Source organism: Ictidomys tridecemlineatus, chromosome 3 (assembly GCF_052094955.1).
Source record: "Ictidomys tridecemlineatus isolate mIctTri1 chromosome 3, mIctTri1.hap1, whole genome shotgun sequence".
In the NCBI taxonomy this organism is placed as follows: Eukaryota; Metazoa; Chordata; class Mammalia; order Rodentia; family Sciuridae; genus Ictidomys; species Ictidomys tridecemlineatus.
In genome coordinates, this window is record NC_135479.1 from 44,999,151 (window position 1) to 45,014,132 (window position 14,982).

Below are 14,982 nucleotides of genomic sequence, written 5' to 3' on the forward strand. Positions count from 1 at the left end.
TTGGCTCTGTTCTGAGCTTCCCTGACAATTGCCTGTCCCTAAATAGGGACTGTGCACCACTCAGAAAACCAGATCAGAGTGTTTAACCCATTTGATCACTCAACGGCATGCACTGTGAGCCAGGCTGGGGGAGACAAGTAAAAAGAAAAGATCCCCAGTCTACGCAGGACCACAGTCTGCCGTAGGAGGGAGACAAGAGTAGCGTAGGCTAGGCAGAGGAAACCAAAGGCAGGTGGCCCTGGTCCCCAAAGAAGGCTGGAAAGATTCCTCACTTTCTCCTCTTCTTACCTCTGACAGGTTTGTTCTACATAGGGTTAAAAATGATTTCAGCAGCTGTGATATTTTTTTAAAAAATTCTTCAGAACTAGCATTTGAAAGGGAGAATATTTTATGTACAACTCAGGATTTCCAGCTTCTCTGGGGGAAAAAAAATCAATCTGGGCCCAGTAGCGCAGGCCTGTAATCCCAGTGGCTTGAGAGACTGAGGCAGGAGGATTGTAAGTTCAAAGCCAGCCTCAGCAATTTAGTGAGGCCCTAAGAAACTTAGTGAAACCCTGTATCTAAATAAAAAATAAAGAGAACTGGGGATGTAGCTCAGTGGCTAAGCATCCCTGGGTTCAATCCCCAGTACAAAAAAAGAAAAAGAAAAATCAGATCTGGCAAAACAAGGCTCATCTCCACAGGACAGAATTGGCTGGAGCTGTGTCAAGGTTGTCCCTCTAAATGGGGGCTGTGGTATCCAGGTCCCCATCCATTCCCCTTGTGTCCCTGACATGGAAGTCAAGTTCTAGCTGCCTTTGAATGACCACAAGCTTATGCTGTGGCTCTCCTTACATTAGAGAAATATTTTTTTGTTGTTCTATCTCCATTAAAAGTGGAGAAATGAGCCAGGCATGGTGGCACCCCTGCAATCCCAGCAATTCAGGAGGCTGAGGCAGAGGATTGGAAATTCAAGGACAGATTTAGCAACTTAGCAAGACCCTTAGCTACTTATTAGACCCTGGCTCAATATAAAAAATAAAAAGGGCCCAGTGTGGTGGTACATGCCTGTAATCCCAGTGGCTAGGGAGACTGAGGCAGGAGGGTCGTGAGTTCAAAGCAAGCCTCGGCAAAATCAAGGCGCTAAGCAATTCAGTGAGACCCTATCTCTAAATAACAAAATAAGGGTGGGGATGTGGCTCTGTGGCCAAGAGTCCTTGAGTTCAAGGCCCAGTATCTCCACACACCAAAAAAATAAATAAATAAAAATGACCAGGGTTGTAAATCAGTGGTAAAACATCCGTGGGTTCAGTCTCCAGTGCAAAAAAAACCACCCAAAACAAAGCAAACCCAGAAGAATGAGAATATACTTATATTAAAAAAACACATTGTACTGTCATGTATAAGTAATAAGAACTAATAAAATATTAAAATGCCAAAAAAAATAAAGTGGGCAAACAAAAGGTAACAATAAGAACCAAGCCCAGAGCCAGGGACAGTGGCACACACTTGTAATCCCAGTGACTCGGTATGCTGAGGCAGAAGGATTGCAAGTTTAGGCCAGCCTCAGCAACTTAGTGAGACTGTGTCTCAAAATAAAAAGTAAAAAGGACAGGGGTGTGGTTCAGTGGAAAAATGTTGTGGGTTTAATCCCCAGTACTCTCCCCCCCCCAAAAAAAAAAATCAGGCACAGTGGCACAAGCCTTGTAACACAGCCACTTAGGAGGCTGAGGCAAGAGGATCACAAGTTCAAGGCCAGCCTCAGCAACCTAATGAGACCCTGTCTCAAATTAAAAAAAAAAAAAAAAAAAAACATGGCTGAGGATGTAACTCAGTGGTTGAACTCCCCTGGGTTCAATCCCCAGTACTGGGGAAGGGGGGCGGTGGGAAGAAAGATAACAACAGAGAGATGTGGCAGAGCCTTTGGAGTTTGCAGTCCTAACAAGGAGCAGCTACTGACTGAGGCAGGGGACTACCCCTCATCCCTACCTGAGCTGCCTACCTCTGTTACCCACACCCTCCCCTGAGCTTCAAGCCCCCTCCACCCTAATAGGGTCAGGGGCCAAGCTCTGACAATCAGGCAGTCCCCCCTGCCCACCCCTTGGCTCAGTGAGAATGGGAATCTCCCTGGGGCTTTTCTGGTGGGGCCCAGGGTCTTTCTCCCTCTTGCCACCATTGCCCAGGGCTCTGGTGGGCAGGGGGCCAACTTGGTGGGAAACCGGTAGGAGAGGCAGTTCTTGCTCCCTTAAAACCAGGATTCAGCAGCAGCCCTGCACTTCCTAGCAGGAGACCCCTCACTCTGTCCTGCCCAAGGGCAGCGCAGAAAGGCAAACCAGCAACCACAACCTACGGGAGGGCGTGGTCAGTGAGGGCGTGGTCAGGGAGCGCACCTCAGACAAGGGAACAGGGAATCTGCAGAGACTTGCGTGATCCAGGGAGAGAGACAGAAGAACAACCAAGGAAGAGGCAGTTCTTAGTCATTCTCAACATACATTTATTGAGTGCTTACTGTGTGCCCTAGAGTAAGCCAAGTGCTAGAAACAGCAAAGGGACAGGGAGGAGTCAGGGTCAGCGGTTGAGTTGCCCGTGATGCCATTGACCCTGGTTAACATGGGGAATAGATAAACCCTTCAGGCACCACGCTGATGGACTGGGCTGGGCCCTGGACGCTCGACCTGGCCTGCCTAGATGTTCCTTCTAGCAACAGAAAGGGATCTAGTGAGGCAAGAGCCTCCCCTCCCAGGTGCCAAGGCACACAGTCAAGCTCCTACACACTCCTCTAAACACGCACACAATCCCACATACCCAGAACACATCTCAGACTTGTGCGCGCACACAAACATACACACACACACACACACACACACACACACACACACACACACACACACACGGACACAGAGTCAGAGCCAAGCGGTAGCCAAGGAGGTTCTCCCCCCCATGGCTGGGATCTGAGTCACTCTGCTCAGTATAAACCTGCCCGGTACTTAGAGATGACCTCGGGATGCTTTTTGGCCAAGTCTCTTACCAAAATGTGAAAGACATAAAGGAAACATGATCGAGGTGAAAATAGCTTAAGGCTTTGCCGAGAGAGGGATTATGGGAGGAGTGGGGTCAGCAGGAATGGACCTCACTTGCTTTACTTGGCCATGGTCATGTCATGGTCAGAGCCGCCTTAAGTCAAGGTCCTGTCATATGGAAGTGGGGGCAGGGACCTCGCTGTGCTGTCTGCCCTTTGTCAGGGCCATAAAAATAATGCCAGTGTGGCAGCCTGCTCAGTGCCAGGCACACCACCATGCAGGTGCTTTACCTGCATGTACACCTGGTTGTTCTTCCCAAGCTGTCTCCTTGACAGAGATGGAGGCCGCCTCTGAGAAGGGTCAAGGTCAGGGAGCAGTCAGTGCCGAGGCCCTGCTTGGGTGGGGGAGAATGACTAACTTCATTAGTGACCAAGGGGCACAGGCGGTGGCTCCATGCTGGCAGGAAGAGGCTGGAGCTATGGCAGGATGCCCTCACGGAGGATGGTGCATGTCCCTGACACTTGGGAAGCTCAGGGTGAGTCAGGCATGGAGGAGTCGCCTATGGAGTCTGCCTGCTCACACTGACCTTCCCACCAACCCCAGGCCAGGGTTGCAGCCTGAGGATAAATAACACCCTGACTTGGGGGGATCCTAAGTTCTTAACCCTCATAAGCCCATGGTCTATATTTAAGGAAAATAGGCCATTGTTCTCAAGTTGGGTCTCTGGTAATTGACACCTTCTTGGCCCAAGAGCCCATGAGAACCCTCCTATCACCCCTCAGGGGGAGGGAAGGGGAGCTGCTACTGAAATGACCCCTGAAGCCTGATTCTGATAAGATTTTGCAGAGCTCTCTGCAGGAGCCCCTCATCACGGGTTACTCACAGCTTGTCCCCAGTCCCTCATCACCCCCACCCCAATTGTATATCTATTCCAATTCACACAGGTTGACATCAAGTGCATCGAAAAACCCCACAGAGCTGAACGTGTGCATTACTGTCTGGGACAGTTCTGCCCATATGACCCCAATACTAGATGTCCTCCTCACTTTCAGTGTCCTTGCAACTTATAGCAGGATGATGTCCTCCTCAGCTGTCTGGGCCAGGCAGCGCCAGGTTAAGGAAGGTCTGCACAGGAGTTCTTTTGACTGGGACAATGCTGGGCACAGGAGGGAGAGAGGTGGAGCAAAACAAGGAAGGACCCCGAGGGCCTGAACCTTCTCTTTGGCCTTTATGAGGGCTGGAACTTTTCTCTATGAGCAGGCCCCGGCAGTGGGAGCTGCCGGCAGAGGCCTAGGGAGTTCAGAGGAAGCCGACCCCTAAGAATGCCTTGATCCCAGAGCTAGAGACAGGAGGGGCTCCTGGCAGTGTCCCTAAACCTGGCTCGGCCCCCTTCCTCACTCTGAAACCACAAGACTGGACATCACTTCCTGTTTCTTCCCCACTTGGAGGACAAAGGGGAAGGTGAGAGGCTGGTGGCCACTTGGTGCCCCCTGCCTGCGATCAGTCTCCATCTCAGGGCACTCCTCTTGAGATTGGGGCAGCTAGGGAATTGCACCCTCAAGTACCCATCAGCCTCCAGAGCCCAAGGACCCCCTCCTTCCTAATGAAGCTCTTGGCTCCAAGAAATAAAAATTCTACCTAAGCTTTCTCCCCTTCCTGGGGCTGCTCAGGAAGCCCTAAGACGGCTGCTCATAATGGAATGTTCTGGTCTTGAGGGCTTGGTTCCTCCAATGTCTTAAGATCCACATGTAAGCCCTGCCCTTAATCCTAGGCAAGTTATTCCACCTCTCTGGGTCTCAGTTTTCCAACTGTAAAATGGGGATGATAGTATCTGTTTAACTCTACAGGATTCAATGATAATAACAGGAAGATATGTAACTGTATAAAGGCAGCACGACAGACCTGCATCCTGACTGGGGGTACCAACCCATCTGGCTCATCACCACCTCTGTAGCTGGCTTCCATTTTCACGCCTCTAATCCTCACCCACTGCTGGCTGCAGGCTATTTTCAACCTTCACTTCTAGTCTCTCAATGCTGGCATCTTCCCTCAAAGTGCCTCTCCCTAAAGGTACTGCTGGGCACAGCACAGGCCATCTGCCCAACATCATAGAGGTTTTCCAGCTGGAAGGGACCTTGCTAGTCAGCATTTCCCCAAACTGCCCTCCTCTTCACCAGTGTATCTCGGACTTTGGGAGGCACCAGAATCACCAGAGGCCACTACTGGAATCTACAACTTTAACCAACAGCCAGGAGCCTTTGCTGCAGATAGCCAGGGGCCACATGTTGGGGATGGCTCTGGTGATTAGAGCCAGGCCATAACAGTACACATACCCCTTCTTAGAGACCCTCAAAGAGTACCATGAGAATGCTTGATACAAAGGAGCAGACTTAACTTTAACTCAGCATTTCCAAAATTAGACTATAAATCTTTTAAATTAGAATAACCATTAACACATCATAGACCAGCACCTGGGTGGTGGTTTGGAAAATGTGTTTGTTTTTTTTTTAGTTGGGGGGAGGACAGGGAGATGATGGGTTTGGAACCTAAGGCCTTACACATGCTAAATATGTGCTCTACACTGAGCTAAACCCCCAAGCCCATTATTTGTTGGGTTCTGATTTCTATTTTTTTTTTTTTTGGTACTGATTATTGAACACAAGGTACTTTACCACTGAGCTACATCCCCAACCCTTTTTAAGACAGAATCTCACTAAATTGCTGAAGGTCTTGCTAAGTTGCCAAGGCTGACCTCAAATATGTCATCTTTCTTGCCTCAGAGATTACAGGTGGCCCAGATGGGTTGTGATTTTTAATATTTAAGCAATCTTGAGCCTAAGAGATTCAGTGGCCAGCTGTCACTTTGGAGCTCAAATTAGGCCTGAGTCTGTCCCTTCCTCTTCTGTTTGTCCACCATATCCTGACACTGTTCTCTGAGCCTGCAGTTCTCTTGGGGCACCCTATATCCTACACTCAGGAGGAATCCTTGGGGTTGTGGAGCAGTGACAGGAAATCTGTGTAGGTGCTGAGACGGGGTTTGGATTAGCTTGTCTGGCTGGGACAGGCAGCAGAGGGGGTGGCCCACACTTCCGCACAGCCCAATTTGTCTGGGGTGGAGGCAGACGTAAGGTCTTTTCCTGGCTCACTGCCCCTCCCCAGTCAGGTCACCCGAGAAATGATGAGCAGCCGAGTACAGCTGGGGCTGGTCAGTGGCAGAACATCTTGTCCTGCCTTTTCTTCTCAGGCTCAAAACAAACACATACTGCCATCAACTGATATGGTAGGCGGGGCGGCCCTTACTGGGAGGAAAATGGATTTATTGCTTTATAAAAAGAAGTATGATAAAACTTAGGAGAAGAAAAACTAAAGACCTAAAAATCAGCCCACTCCTCTCAGCACCCAGCAGGTCTCAGAGACATTTCTGGGGGCAGTCAAGTTGGGTGGGGTAACCAGCCAGGCAGGCTTGGCTTCTCCCTTGTAAACAGCTCCAGGGCCCTGGCAGAATCTGCCAGCAGGGGGCGCTGTGGCTCTGAACAAGCTCCATGTCCTGAGCCAGACTGACTCCTGAACCCTGGGGCTGCTGGTCTGGTTGGTGGGCATAAGGACAGACCCTAGGGCTCATCCTCATCTCACACACCACATGTACACACATTCCACACAAACACAACCCCCCTCGGTTCCTCATGGATCAGTCTCCTTCCCTGTACAGGTCTGGGCCTCCATGTCTGTCAGCACAGCCTTATTTCCACCCCACAGGAACAACTCTGTGTGTGTGTGTCAGGGAGGTACCCTGGTGGTGCCCTTTAATTCCCTTCAGGTCACAGACTGGACCGAGGGTGGCAGTGGAAACATTCTCCCCACCTGCCCCCAGCCCTGAGGGAGGAGGTGAGGAGCAACCAAGCAGCCTTGTCCAGGGCTCCTGAGGCTTAGTATGGCCATCCTGCCCTCCATCCCCACACTAGGCTGTGAGCCAGGGGGCTTCTCCACAGGCCTCAAATGAGAGGACAAGCCATGGACAGGCCACAGGGGGCTGGGATTACAAAGGGGTTAGCACCAACAACAGGAAGCGGGTCCTTCCTTCCTCAGGCAGCCACAGACTGACCATGGGAGGAGGCTGAGGGGCCAGGCGAGGGGGTTGCAGACAGTGCAAGCCTTTGTCCTCAGGCAGGTGTGGTCGGTGGGCATGCAGCCGAGAGGCAGGTGGTGGGCAGTGGATGGCAGGCCCCTCTGCTTTGGCAAAAGGCAGAATCCAGACCCTTAAGGGAGAGAGCCTGCCTGCTTGGAGTGCTTTGGGTTCCTCCTGCAGGCACCATGGAGACCCAAGGCCCTGGGGTCCCTTGGGGTGGCAGAGCAAAGCCAAGGCGGCCCTGCTTCCAACAGTAGGAAAATTGCCCTTCCTGGGCCCTCTCCCATCCTTTCACCGCAGAGCTCCGAGGCAGGACCAAAGCCCTGAGAGGGAGTATGGACTCCAACATGGTGAAGGAGAGGATCCTGGGGGTGCATGGGGTCCTCTGGGGTGAGGAGCAGGACACTGATCAGTCACTGAAGCATGGGCAGGAGGCCACAGTCCTGAGGTGGTCAGTGCTACACGAAAGCCTCCCGGTTGGATGAGCCATTGATCTTGAGGAAAAGCTTGTCCTCTTCCCTCTTCTGCTGCAGCTGCCTTTCCAGCTGGCGCCGGTAGCAGATCAGGTAGAGGGGCAGGCAGAAGCCCAGCATGCTCATGATGAGCAGCCCCACATTCACCTGGGAGGTGGGGAGGAAAGGGCCATCACAGGGGGTGGGGGCCAGGCAGCGCCCAGCTCAACACCCCCCTCACACTCAGGTTTGGAGAAAAGAGTTGGTTACAAGAGAGGAGAGGAGAAAATGAACAGGAAGGTTCAAGAGGTCCCAGGGCTGTCACTCCACATTCCAGCACCTGAATTCCCCGATTCCCCACAGGCTACCAGCAGCCCTCAGGGCCTGGCCCTCCACCTGAGACCTATTGATCTGAGTCTCCGGGGTGGGGCTGGGATTGTGACAACTCCTGGTACCTGGTTAAGAATGCAGGAGGGCCTGGGACAGGACCTCTCTTCTACTTACCCCAAAATCAAGTCCAGAGAGATCATTTTTCTCTTCCCGCCTGGCCACCATTTACAAGGGGACATAGTTCTAACCAAGTTCCCAAATTGCCTATCCTCTGTGCTCTGAAGCCCCCAGCTCCCAGTTAGTAGAGTGGAGCAGATGTCTTGACACCCTGTTCTAACCCTTCTTACCCACAGAGGGTCTCCTTGGAGGGGACCCATCATGGCCAAAAATAGTGGCTGCTGCAGGAGAGCAAAGAGCGCACTGATCAGAGACTGCAGTCCCGTGAGGCTGCCGAACTGCGTGGAGGGGTACCTGTTGGAGCAATTGAGACCTGTCACAGTCAGGGCCATTCTCAGGCAAACAATGCCTTGGCTTCAGCTGGTCAAGGTGTGCTGGTGCCCTGGGCTACACCTGCTTGAAGGGAGAGGCCAGAAGAGCCTCAGAGTCCCTGGATTACTTTCTGCTGAGCATTTCTGCAGTTTCTCTTTTGGCCCAGCCCGAGGCCCCAGACTCTGCAGAGGGCCCACCCGACCTGCCCCACCCAGATGTGCCTAAGCCCTGTGGGTGTCTGGCTGAGCCAAGTGGGGACGTGGTGCCAACAGGAGTCTGCGGCTTGGGAAACAGGCCCAGGGAACAGGTTGGAGGCTGGGCCTGGCTCTGCGGCACCCTCCTCCCGAGGAGTGTTGTGTAATCACGGAAACTCAGCATCACTGCTCTCCCCGATTCCCTCCCGTCCTGCCAGGGCAGCCACAACTTCCTCCAGGCCTAGGGGGGCCAGGCGGGGGCCAGGCAGACCTGGAATGACCCCCATGGGATACTGCTGGAAAAGGGAGTGAGTTCTGGGTTAAATCTCGGCAAACATCAGGCTTTGCTGCCCAGAGGTGGGAAGGGGCTCCCCGCAAGGAATGAGCTGGTCTCCTAGTCACAGATGTGGATGACGGTATCTGGGTTCCAGTTTTGGGGCCAATCCCTGGGTCAAAGGGGGAACAGCTGGGTGGCTTCTGAATAAAGATAGGGTTTCATTTTAGCCGGGTTTGAGAAGGCTGTGGCCGGCACTGGGCCATTTAGGCTCTGGGTGAGAACTGTTTGGCACATTCTGGGCTCAGCCATCTGTGTCGCTGTCCTTGTTGAGGGCCATTAGAATTTCAACATGTAGCTTTCAGCAGCCAGAACCCATCCCTGTACTTCCCAGTGAGCAGCCAGGGCAGCCCTAGACTCGGATGAGCAGCAGCCCCAGAGGCCCTACATGCTGCACGGGGTCACTGACTGTGGCTGGGAGAACCGATTTCATGTTAAATGCCAAGTCTTGTGTGCACCCAACTGTCTGTCCACTGACCACTGACCATGGATCAGGTATGGCTTTGCCTAGACACACCCAGTAGAAACCATAGTACTCATCCCCTCATGCAAGAAGATGAACCCTGCCTTGGCAGTTTGGCTCAGCCTCAGGGTCTTCTCAGTCCCACAATGAGCTCCCCAGGTCATGCCCTCCTCCTTGTCCACTAGAATGCCCACAGTTGCTGGAACTTACACAGCAGCGTACAGACCCCCAACAGCAGAGTGGATAAATCCTCGCACGATCGTGTGCAGGATGAAGGAGAAGATCTGAGGGAGGGAGAACAGAGAATGAGCAGAAGACCACCAGGGTCTTCACCTTGCCCCCTGCCCTCCAGTTCTTGAGGTCTTGAGTCACAGGAGCAGGGGCAAACCAACAGTTGGCTGTCGCCCCTTTAATCAGGCAAGATGGTCAGGGCAAGGGTCTTCCAGTATTGCAGGAGGCCAGGGGAGACACCCAGGAAGCAAGGACCCTCCCACCTAGAACTAGCACAGCCTCCTATGGCTTACTGTGGTCTATACCCCAGTGTTGACACAGACACATAACAGAATCCGTGGGTGTGCACACCTGTGTGTTCAACATACTCCAACACCTGGCCATTTGTAAATAGGGAGGGACTCTTGCTTTCCTACTGTGCAAGGTGCAAGATACCATCTGGACTTGGGCTACGCCCATCTGAAAGCAATGCCATCACTTGTATCCCTTCATAGTTTGTGAACTTGGGACTGAGCCAAAATCTACTGTTAGAACACTTTCCCAGATCAAAGGATGGGGCCAGGGAGATGACAAGGTCTACCTTGCTTACAATCTCTGACAAGAGTCAGGTTTCTAAAACATCAGAAATATTGTGCAAAGAAATTAAGCCTTTGAACCCAGATGCCAAGCCATGATCATGGTCTTTCTCCACTGTCTCCAGGGTAGAGGCCCTGTGGGCATTCTTGTTCTAGGGAGGCAGAGTCTCCCAACCACACCACAGATTGGCTAGACCTCTTTGGACATCAGATTCCAGCTGTTTGAGCAAATGAAAAACAAGTAACCACACAACTATCCCACAGAGTTCCAGTAAATGCATGATGGTGGTTCTCATGGTATGTGAGATGTCCAAGAGACTAAGGAGAACAATGTGCCTTCACAAAGAACAGTTCTGTGAAAGACAATCCAAATCTCCTTTACAAGCTGGGTGTGATGCTGAGTGCCTGTAATCCCAAGAACTGGGGAAGCTGAGGCAGGAGGAGGGCAAATTTGAGACCAGCCTGGGTAACTTAGTAAGATTCTGTCTCAAAATAAAAAAGTAAGGGGGGGAGGGCTGGAGTTTTAGCTCAGTGGTGGAGCACTTGCCTCACAAGTATGAGGCACTGGGTTTGATCCTAGCACCACATAAAAACAAATAAAGGCATTGAGTCCATATACAACTAAAAATAAGTAAGTAAATGAATAAATAAACAGGAAGGGATATAACTCAGTAGTAGGCAGAGCACTTGCCTAGCATGTGTGAGGCACTGAATTCAAACCTTAGCACCACATAAAAAAATTAATAAAATAAAGGTATGATGTCCCTTTACAACTACAAAAAATTAAAAAAAAAAAATAAAACAACAACAACAACAAAAACCTCTCCTGTATAGCTCCCTCTTCCATTGAACACAGAGCCTAGCAGGTAGCAGGCCCTCTATATATAATGGTGGCTTGTTTGGTGGGTTGGCATTGGTTGATTGGTTAGGTTGAAAGAGTGAAGTCACATTGCTTTATCAGTGACTTCTAGTCTCTAAACAATGTTCCTTCTTGTCCCATTCCCCACCTGGCCTCTCCCTCTCCCCATACCCACCTGTAGAGGGAGATTGGGAATGAGGCAAGTCACCCCAAAGCCCACAAGCAGCAGGTTTGTAAAGGCGAAGGCCCGCATGGCATTGGTGACCTTCTGGATCTGACGGTCTCGCTTCTTCTTCTTCTCACCTCTGTGGAGATGGAACATATACTGGAACTGGGAGGGTCCCTGGAGGAAGGTGGACCTTTCCCAAAAATCAGGCCTTGGGAGTCCCAGCATGCAGACTGATGCAAAACTCACAGGCCACCCAAGTGCATCTTAGCGATTGTGTCAGAGAACTAGAGACACTCCCTGGTCCAACTTCTACATTGAGCACCAGATATGAACGTCAGTGGAGGGTCTCAGACCCGAGAAGGTGGCCCTCTACACACTACCCTGCTTCACTGAAGTGCCAATGAGGGGGAGGGAGGTATGCGCCCACCTAGGGTGTGGGGAGCCTCACTGCGCCATTGGCTTGAGTTCACCCAGATCTCACAGGAAGCTGGGGATCAGCCAGATAATGAGCCAAATAAGGGAGTGAGTGGATTTCCCCTTGGGGGGCAGAGAGGGTGAAGGGGAAATAAACATGCAGCAGATGGAACCAGGATGGGCACAAATAACCTCTTGGCTGTGGGACCTGACCTAGATAACAGAGCATGCTCTGTAATTATCTCCTTGTGAATTAACTATTACGAAGTCCAGTCTCACCACCCACACCTAGACCCCATGGATGATCCCATGTCTAAGAACCAATGCCAAGTGCTCAGGGATCTGCAGGGAGTCCCAGGCCCACTACTTCCTAACTATGTGACCTCAGGCAAACGACTCAGACTCCCAGCTTCAGTTCTCTCATCTGTGAAATGGGTATAACACTAGTACACACCTCCCTGTGGTGAAGAGAGGCTTAACTGAGGTATTGTGTGTTAAATGCTTGGCACTGGGCCTGATACAATAAATAGCAGCTTATTATATTAAGGTGGAGTCTCAGAAGATGGCATTTAATTCATCCTCTGATCTTAAAAGCCCAACCCTTCCATAAAGTAAGGCTCCAGCACCTTGCTTAATCCTCCCAATCATCAACAAATCTATTAATATATTGGTTATTAAATCTTACTACTCAAACTGAGTGGAATAAACCCCATGGGCAAGATGGTCCCATAGTGCTATTCATGCCAAGGATCTGAGGGCCATCCTGGGGCCATAGGTCTCCCTTCTGGTTTCTCTCCTGCTTTGTGCCTCCAAACTTTAGCATACCAAAGAATTTCCATAAAGAGACTGAAGACCTGAATGTGCAGAGGGCTGGCTGCATGAGTATCTTCAAAGAGTTTCCAGACTACAGAGCACACTCCGCTCCTGCCCTCCTGCTGCCTAAAAAATTGAACCCACCACCCTGTCCCTGCCTAACTTGAGACTCAGTGGGCCTTCTCCAGGGGCTGAGCAGGGCTGTGGCTCTGCCTACGCACTGGGCAGTGTCCTTCTCCTCGGGCTCCTCAGAGGTATCTTCGCACTCCTTCAGCCTCCAGTCCATGATGTAGCCGATAACAGGTGCAGTCAGCAGGCAGAGCAGCTGGAGTGCGCCGAAGATGGAGGTATAGAGGGCAACTGGGGAGGAAGGAGTTGCGTCACAGGGGCTCCTGCACAGAGCCCTTAGGGCACAGGCTGAGTGGGCCTTGGGAAGGTACCCACAAGTCCTTCTGGGGTCTGCCTCTGAACCCCTTTGTCACTGCAGGTCTTGGGGAGAGCCCAGAGACAACCTCTGAAATCAGAGCTGGGCAAGAGGCAGATCACTCAATTTTCTGCTCCAAATCCTCTGCCTACTTCCCAGAAACAGCTAATAAAATACAGTATGTCACAATGATCCCCCTCATCAGAAGTTCTAGGAAGTCACTATGACTTGGGAACCACAAAATTACCAATGTCCACGACAGAGTCTTTGCGTGTGACTGGCCATTAGTTTTCTGCCTCTAGGACTAACCCAGGAAGGCACCACTCATCGGGACTGTGATGTAAAGGCTTTCATCAGCAGAGAGACTTAAAATTATAAAGGACAGGAGCACAGTTTCAGGGAGATAGCTGAAAGTTGATTGCCCTGCCCCACCCCCACCCCAAGCAGGATGATGAGAGTTCAAGGTGAGAAATCTCCCTTTGAAGAGAGACTGGCAGGGAAGGGTGTTGCAATGTTCCCTGACAACCCCCTGCTTACCCGTGGCCATCACTGCATTGAGAAAGCAAAGGCGGAAAAAGCAGAAAAGACAAAGGTTAGTGGTAGGAAAGGCCATTAGAGGGGATGGGGGAGGAGGCAGGCTAGTGCTCACACACCTCTTTCCACCAAGACCTGCTCAGAGCACTAGGCAGGCTGAGACTGCAGCAGGCTCCCTGCAGCGGATCTGGGAGCAGGCCCAGCCCAGGCGCCGGCTGACATTTTCCTGTCTGCCGGTGCCTCATCACAGGCAGGCTGGTGAGTCAGGCCTGTGGTGCTGGCTGGGCAAAGTGATGGGGAAGTGATGGGCTGTGTGCAGAAGGCCTTGCAGAATCAGGGTCCCCCACTGCCGCGTGACCCTGTGGGAATGCTGCTGCACTCAAAGCGAAAGGTCAAAGAATCCACCGGACAACCAGGCAAACCATTTGATACCAGGGGTCTCCCTGAGACGCCAGAGCTGGTCCTTATACTCTACCAGCTCCCTGACCCTATGGCAGCCCCTCTGGGAAGAGCTAGGGCCATAGGGCTTTAGATGTTGGGTTCCAGAGGAACACGCTGGGGAAGATCAATGCCTTGTCTACTACCATAGACCAAACTTCCTGGCCCAATTTCCTCTACTTCTTTTTTTGGAACTATGAATTGAACCCGGGGTCTTACGCTTATCAGGCACCACTGAGCCACATCCCCAGCACTTTTTATTTTTTTTGGTTCTGAGGGAACAGTGTTACCTAGTTCCCTTTGCTATCTTTTGCCTTTGTTAAAACAGGATTTCTTACCCTAGTTATAAACTCTTGTTTCACCCCTTACAAGGCCTATCATGTCTTCCCCACAGTGAAAAACAAGTAAACCAACAAAAGAAAGTTGCATGCCAGTGAGTCTGCCAATAAAAGGATTTGCCGAATGTGTTTGTCCCGTTGGGGATGACTAAAGCTGACTCAGCTAGGCCCTGGGGAAGTACTGACTTTCTTTGTAGGAGCAAAACCTCTAATCAGCTGAAGACCTTCGCTGTTTTCGCATGGGTTATCAGTTCTGTTTCCCGGAGTTAACAAGCCTTAACTGGATTATGATGCTCCCAGGAAATCTTTGCCTTCCTGTTTTACCCATATAGGGCACGGATTCCAGTATGTACCCAAAAGTCTCCACCCAGGACTATGTCCTCCTCCTCGACCCCCAGAAGCTCCACACATGGAGACTGCAGTCTACATGGGGCTAGACTTGCTGGCCTTCTGTGTCACTCAGGTGGAGAAATCTGCACTGTTTTCATTTACAGACACATCCTTCAGCCCTCCCCGCCAGCACTGGAAAACATACACCCCACGCCCTAAACACATGGAGCTATTTTGGTCCTTCCCTCCCTCCTAAACCGGGAAACCCTGATGGAGACCTGAGAACAGTCAGGGCTGGCTGTGGTGAAATAGCTCTAACAGCAAACAGAGCCACAGACACTGCCATTTCAGAGCCCTTCTGGTCCAGCTCAGCCTAACACACTCCAGTAGGTGGCTATGGGGCATGACCCTAGCTGGTGGCAGTGAATGGCACTCTTGGGGCACCTTCCCCTAGTGTTGTGTACTGAGGT

At 51.4% G+C, this 14,982-nt stretch overlaps 1 protein-coding gene across 3 annotated transcripts in view; it reads right to left on the bottom strand.

The window, feature by feature from the left end:
* Positions 1-2,449: 2,449 nt before the first annotated feature.
* Positions 2,450-14,982, bottom strand: part of Slc43a2 (solute carrier family 43 member 2) — a 46,692-nt gene continuing 34,159 nt past the window's right edge. For 2 of the 3 annotated variants that reach the window (XM_005327896.5, XM_078042620.1), the window contains exons 10-14: positions 12,670-12,808; positions 11,228-11,357; positions 9,598-9,671; positions 8,255-8,378; positions 2,450-7,745 (exon numbers count right to left, since the gene is read on the bottom strand). In XM_005327896.5, the coding sequence (XP_005327953.1) occupies positions 7,584-7,745; positions 8,255-8,378; positions 9,598-9,671; positions 11,228-11,357; positions 12,670-12,808 (629 nt within the window). In that variant the 3' untranslated portion in view covers positions 2,450-7,583. The remainder of the gene's footprint in view (positions 7,746-8,254; positions 8,379-9,597; positions 9,672-11,227; positions 11,358-12,669; positions 12,809-14,982) is intronic. The other variant, XM_078042621.1, reaches the window with a different exon arrangement.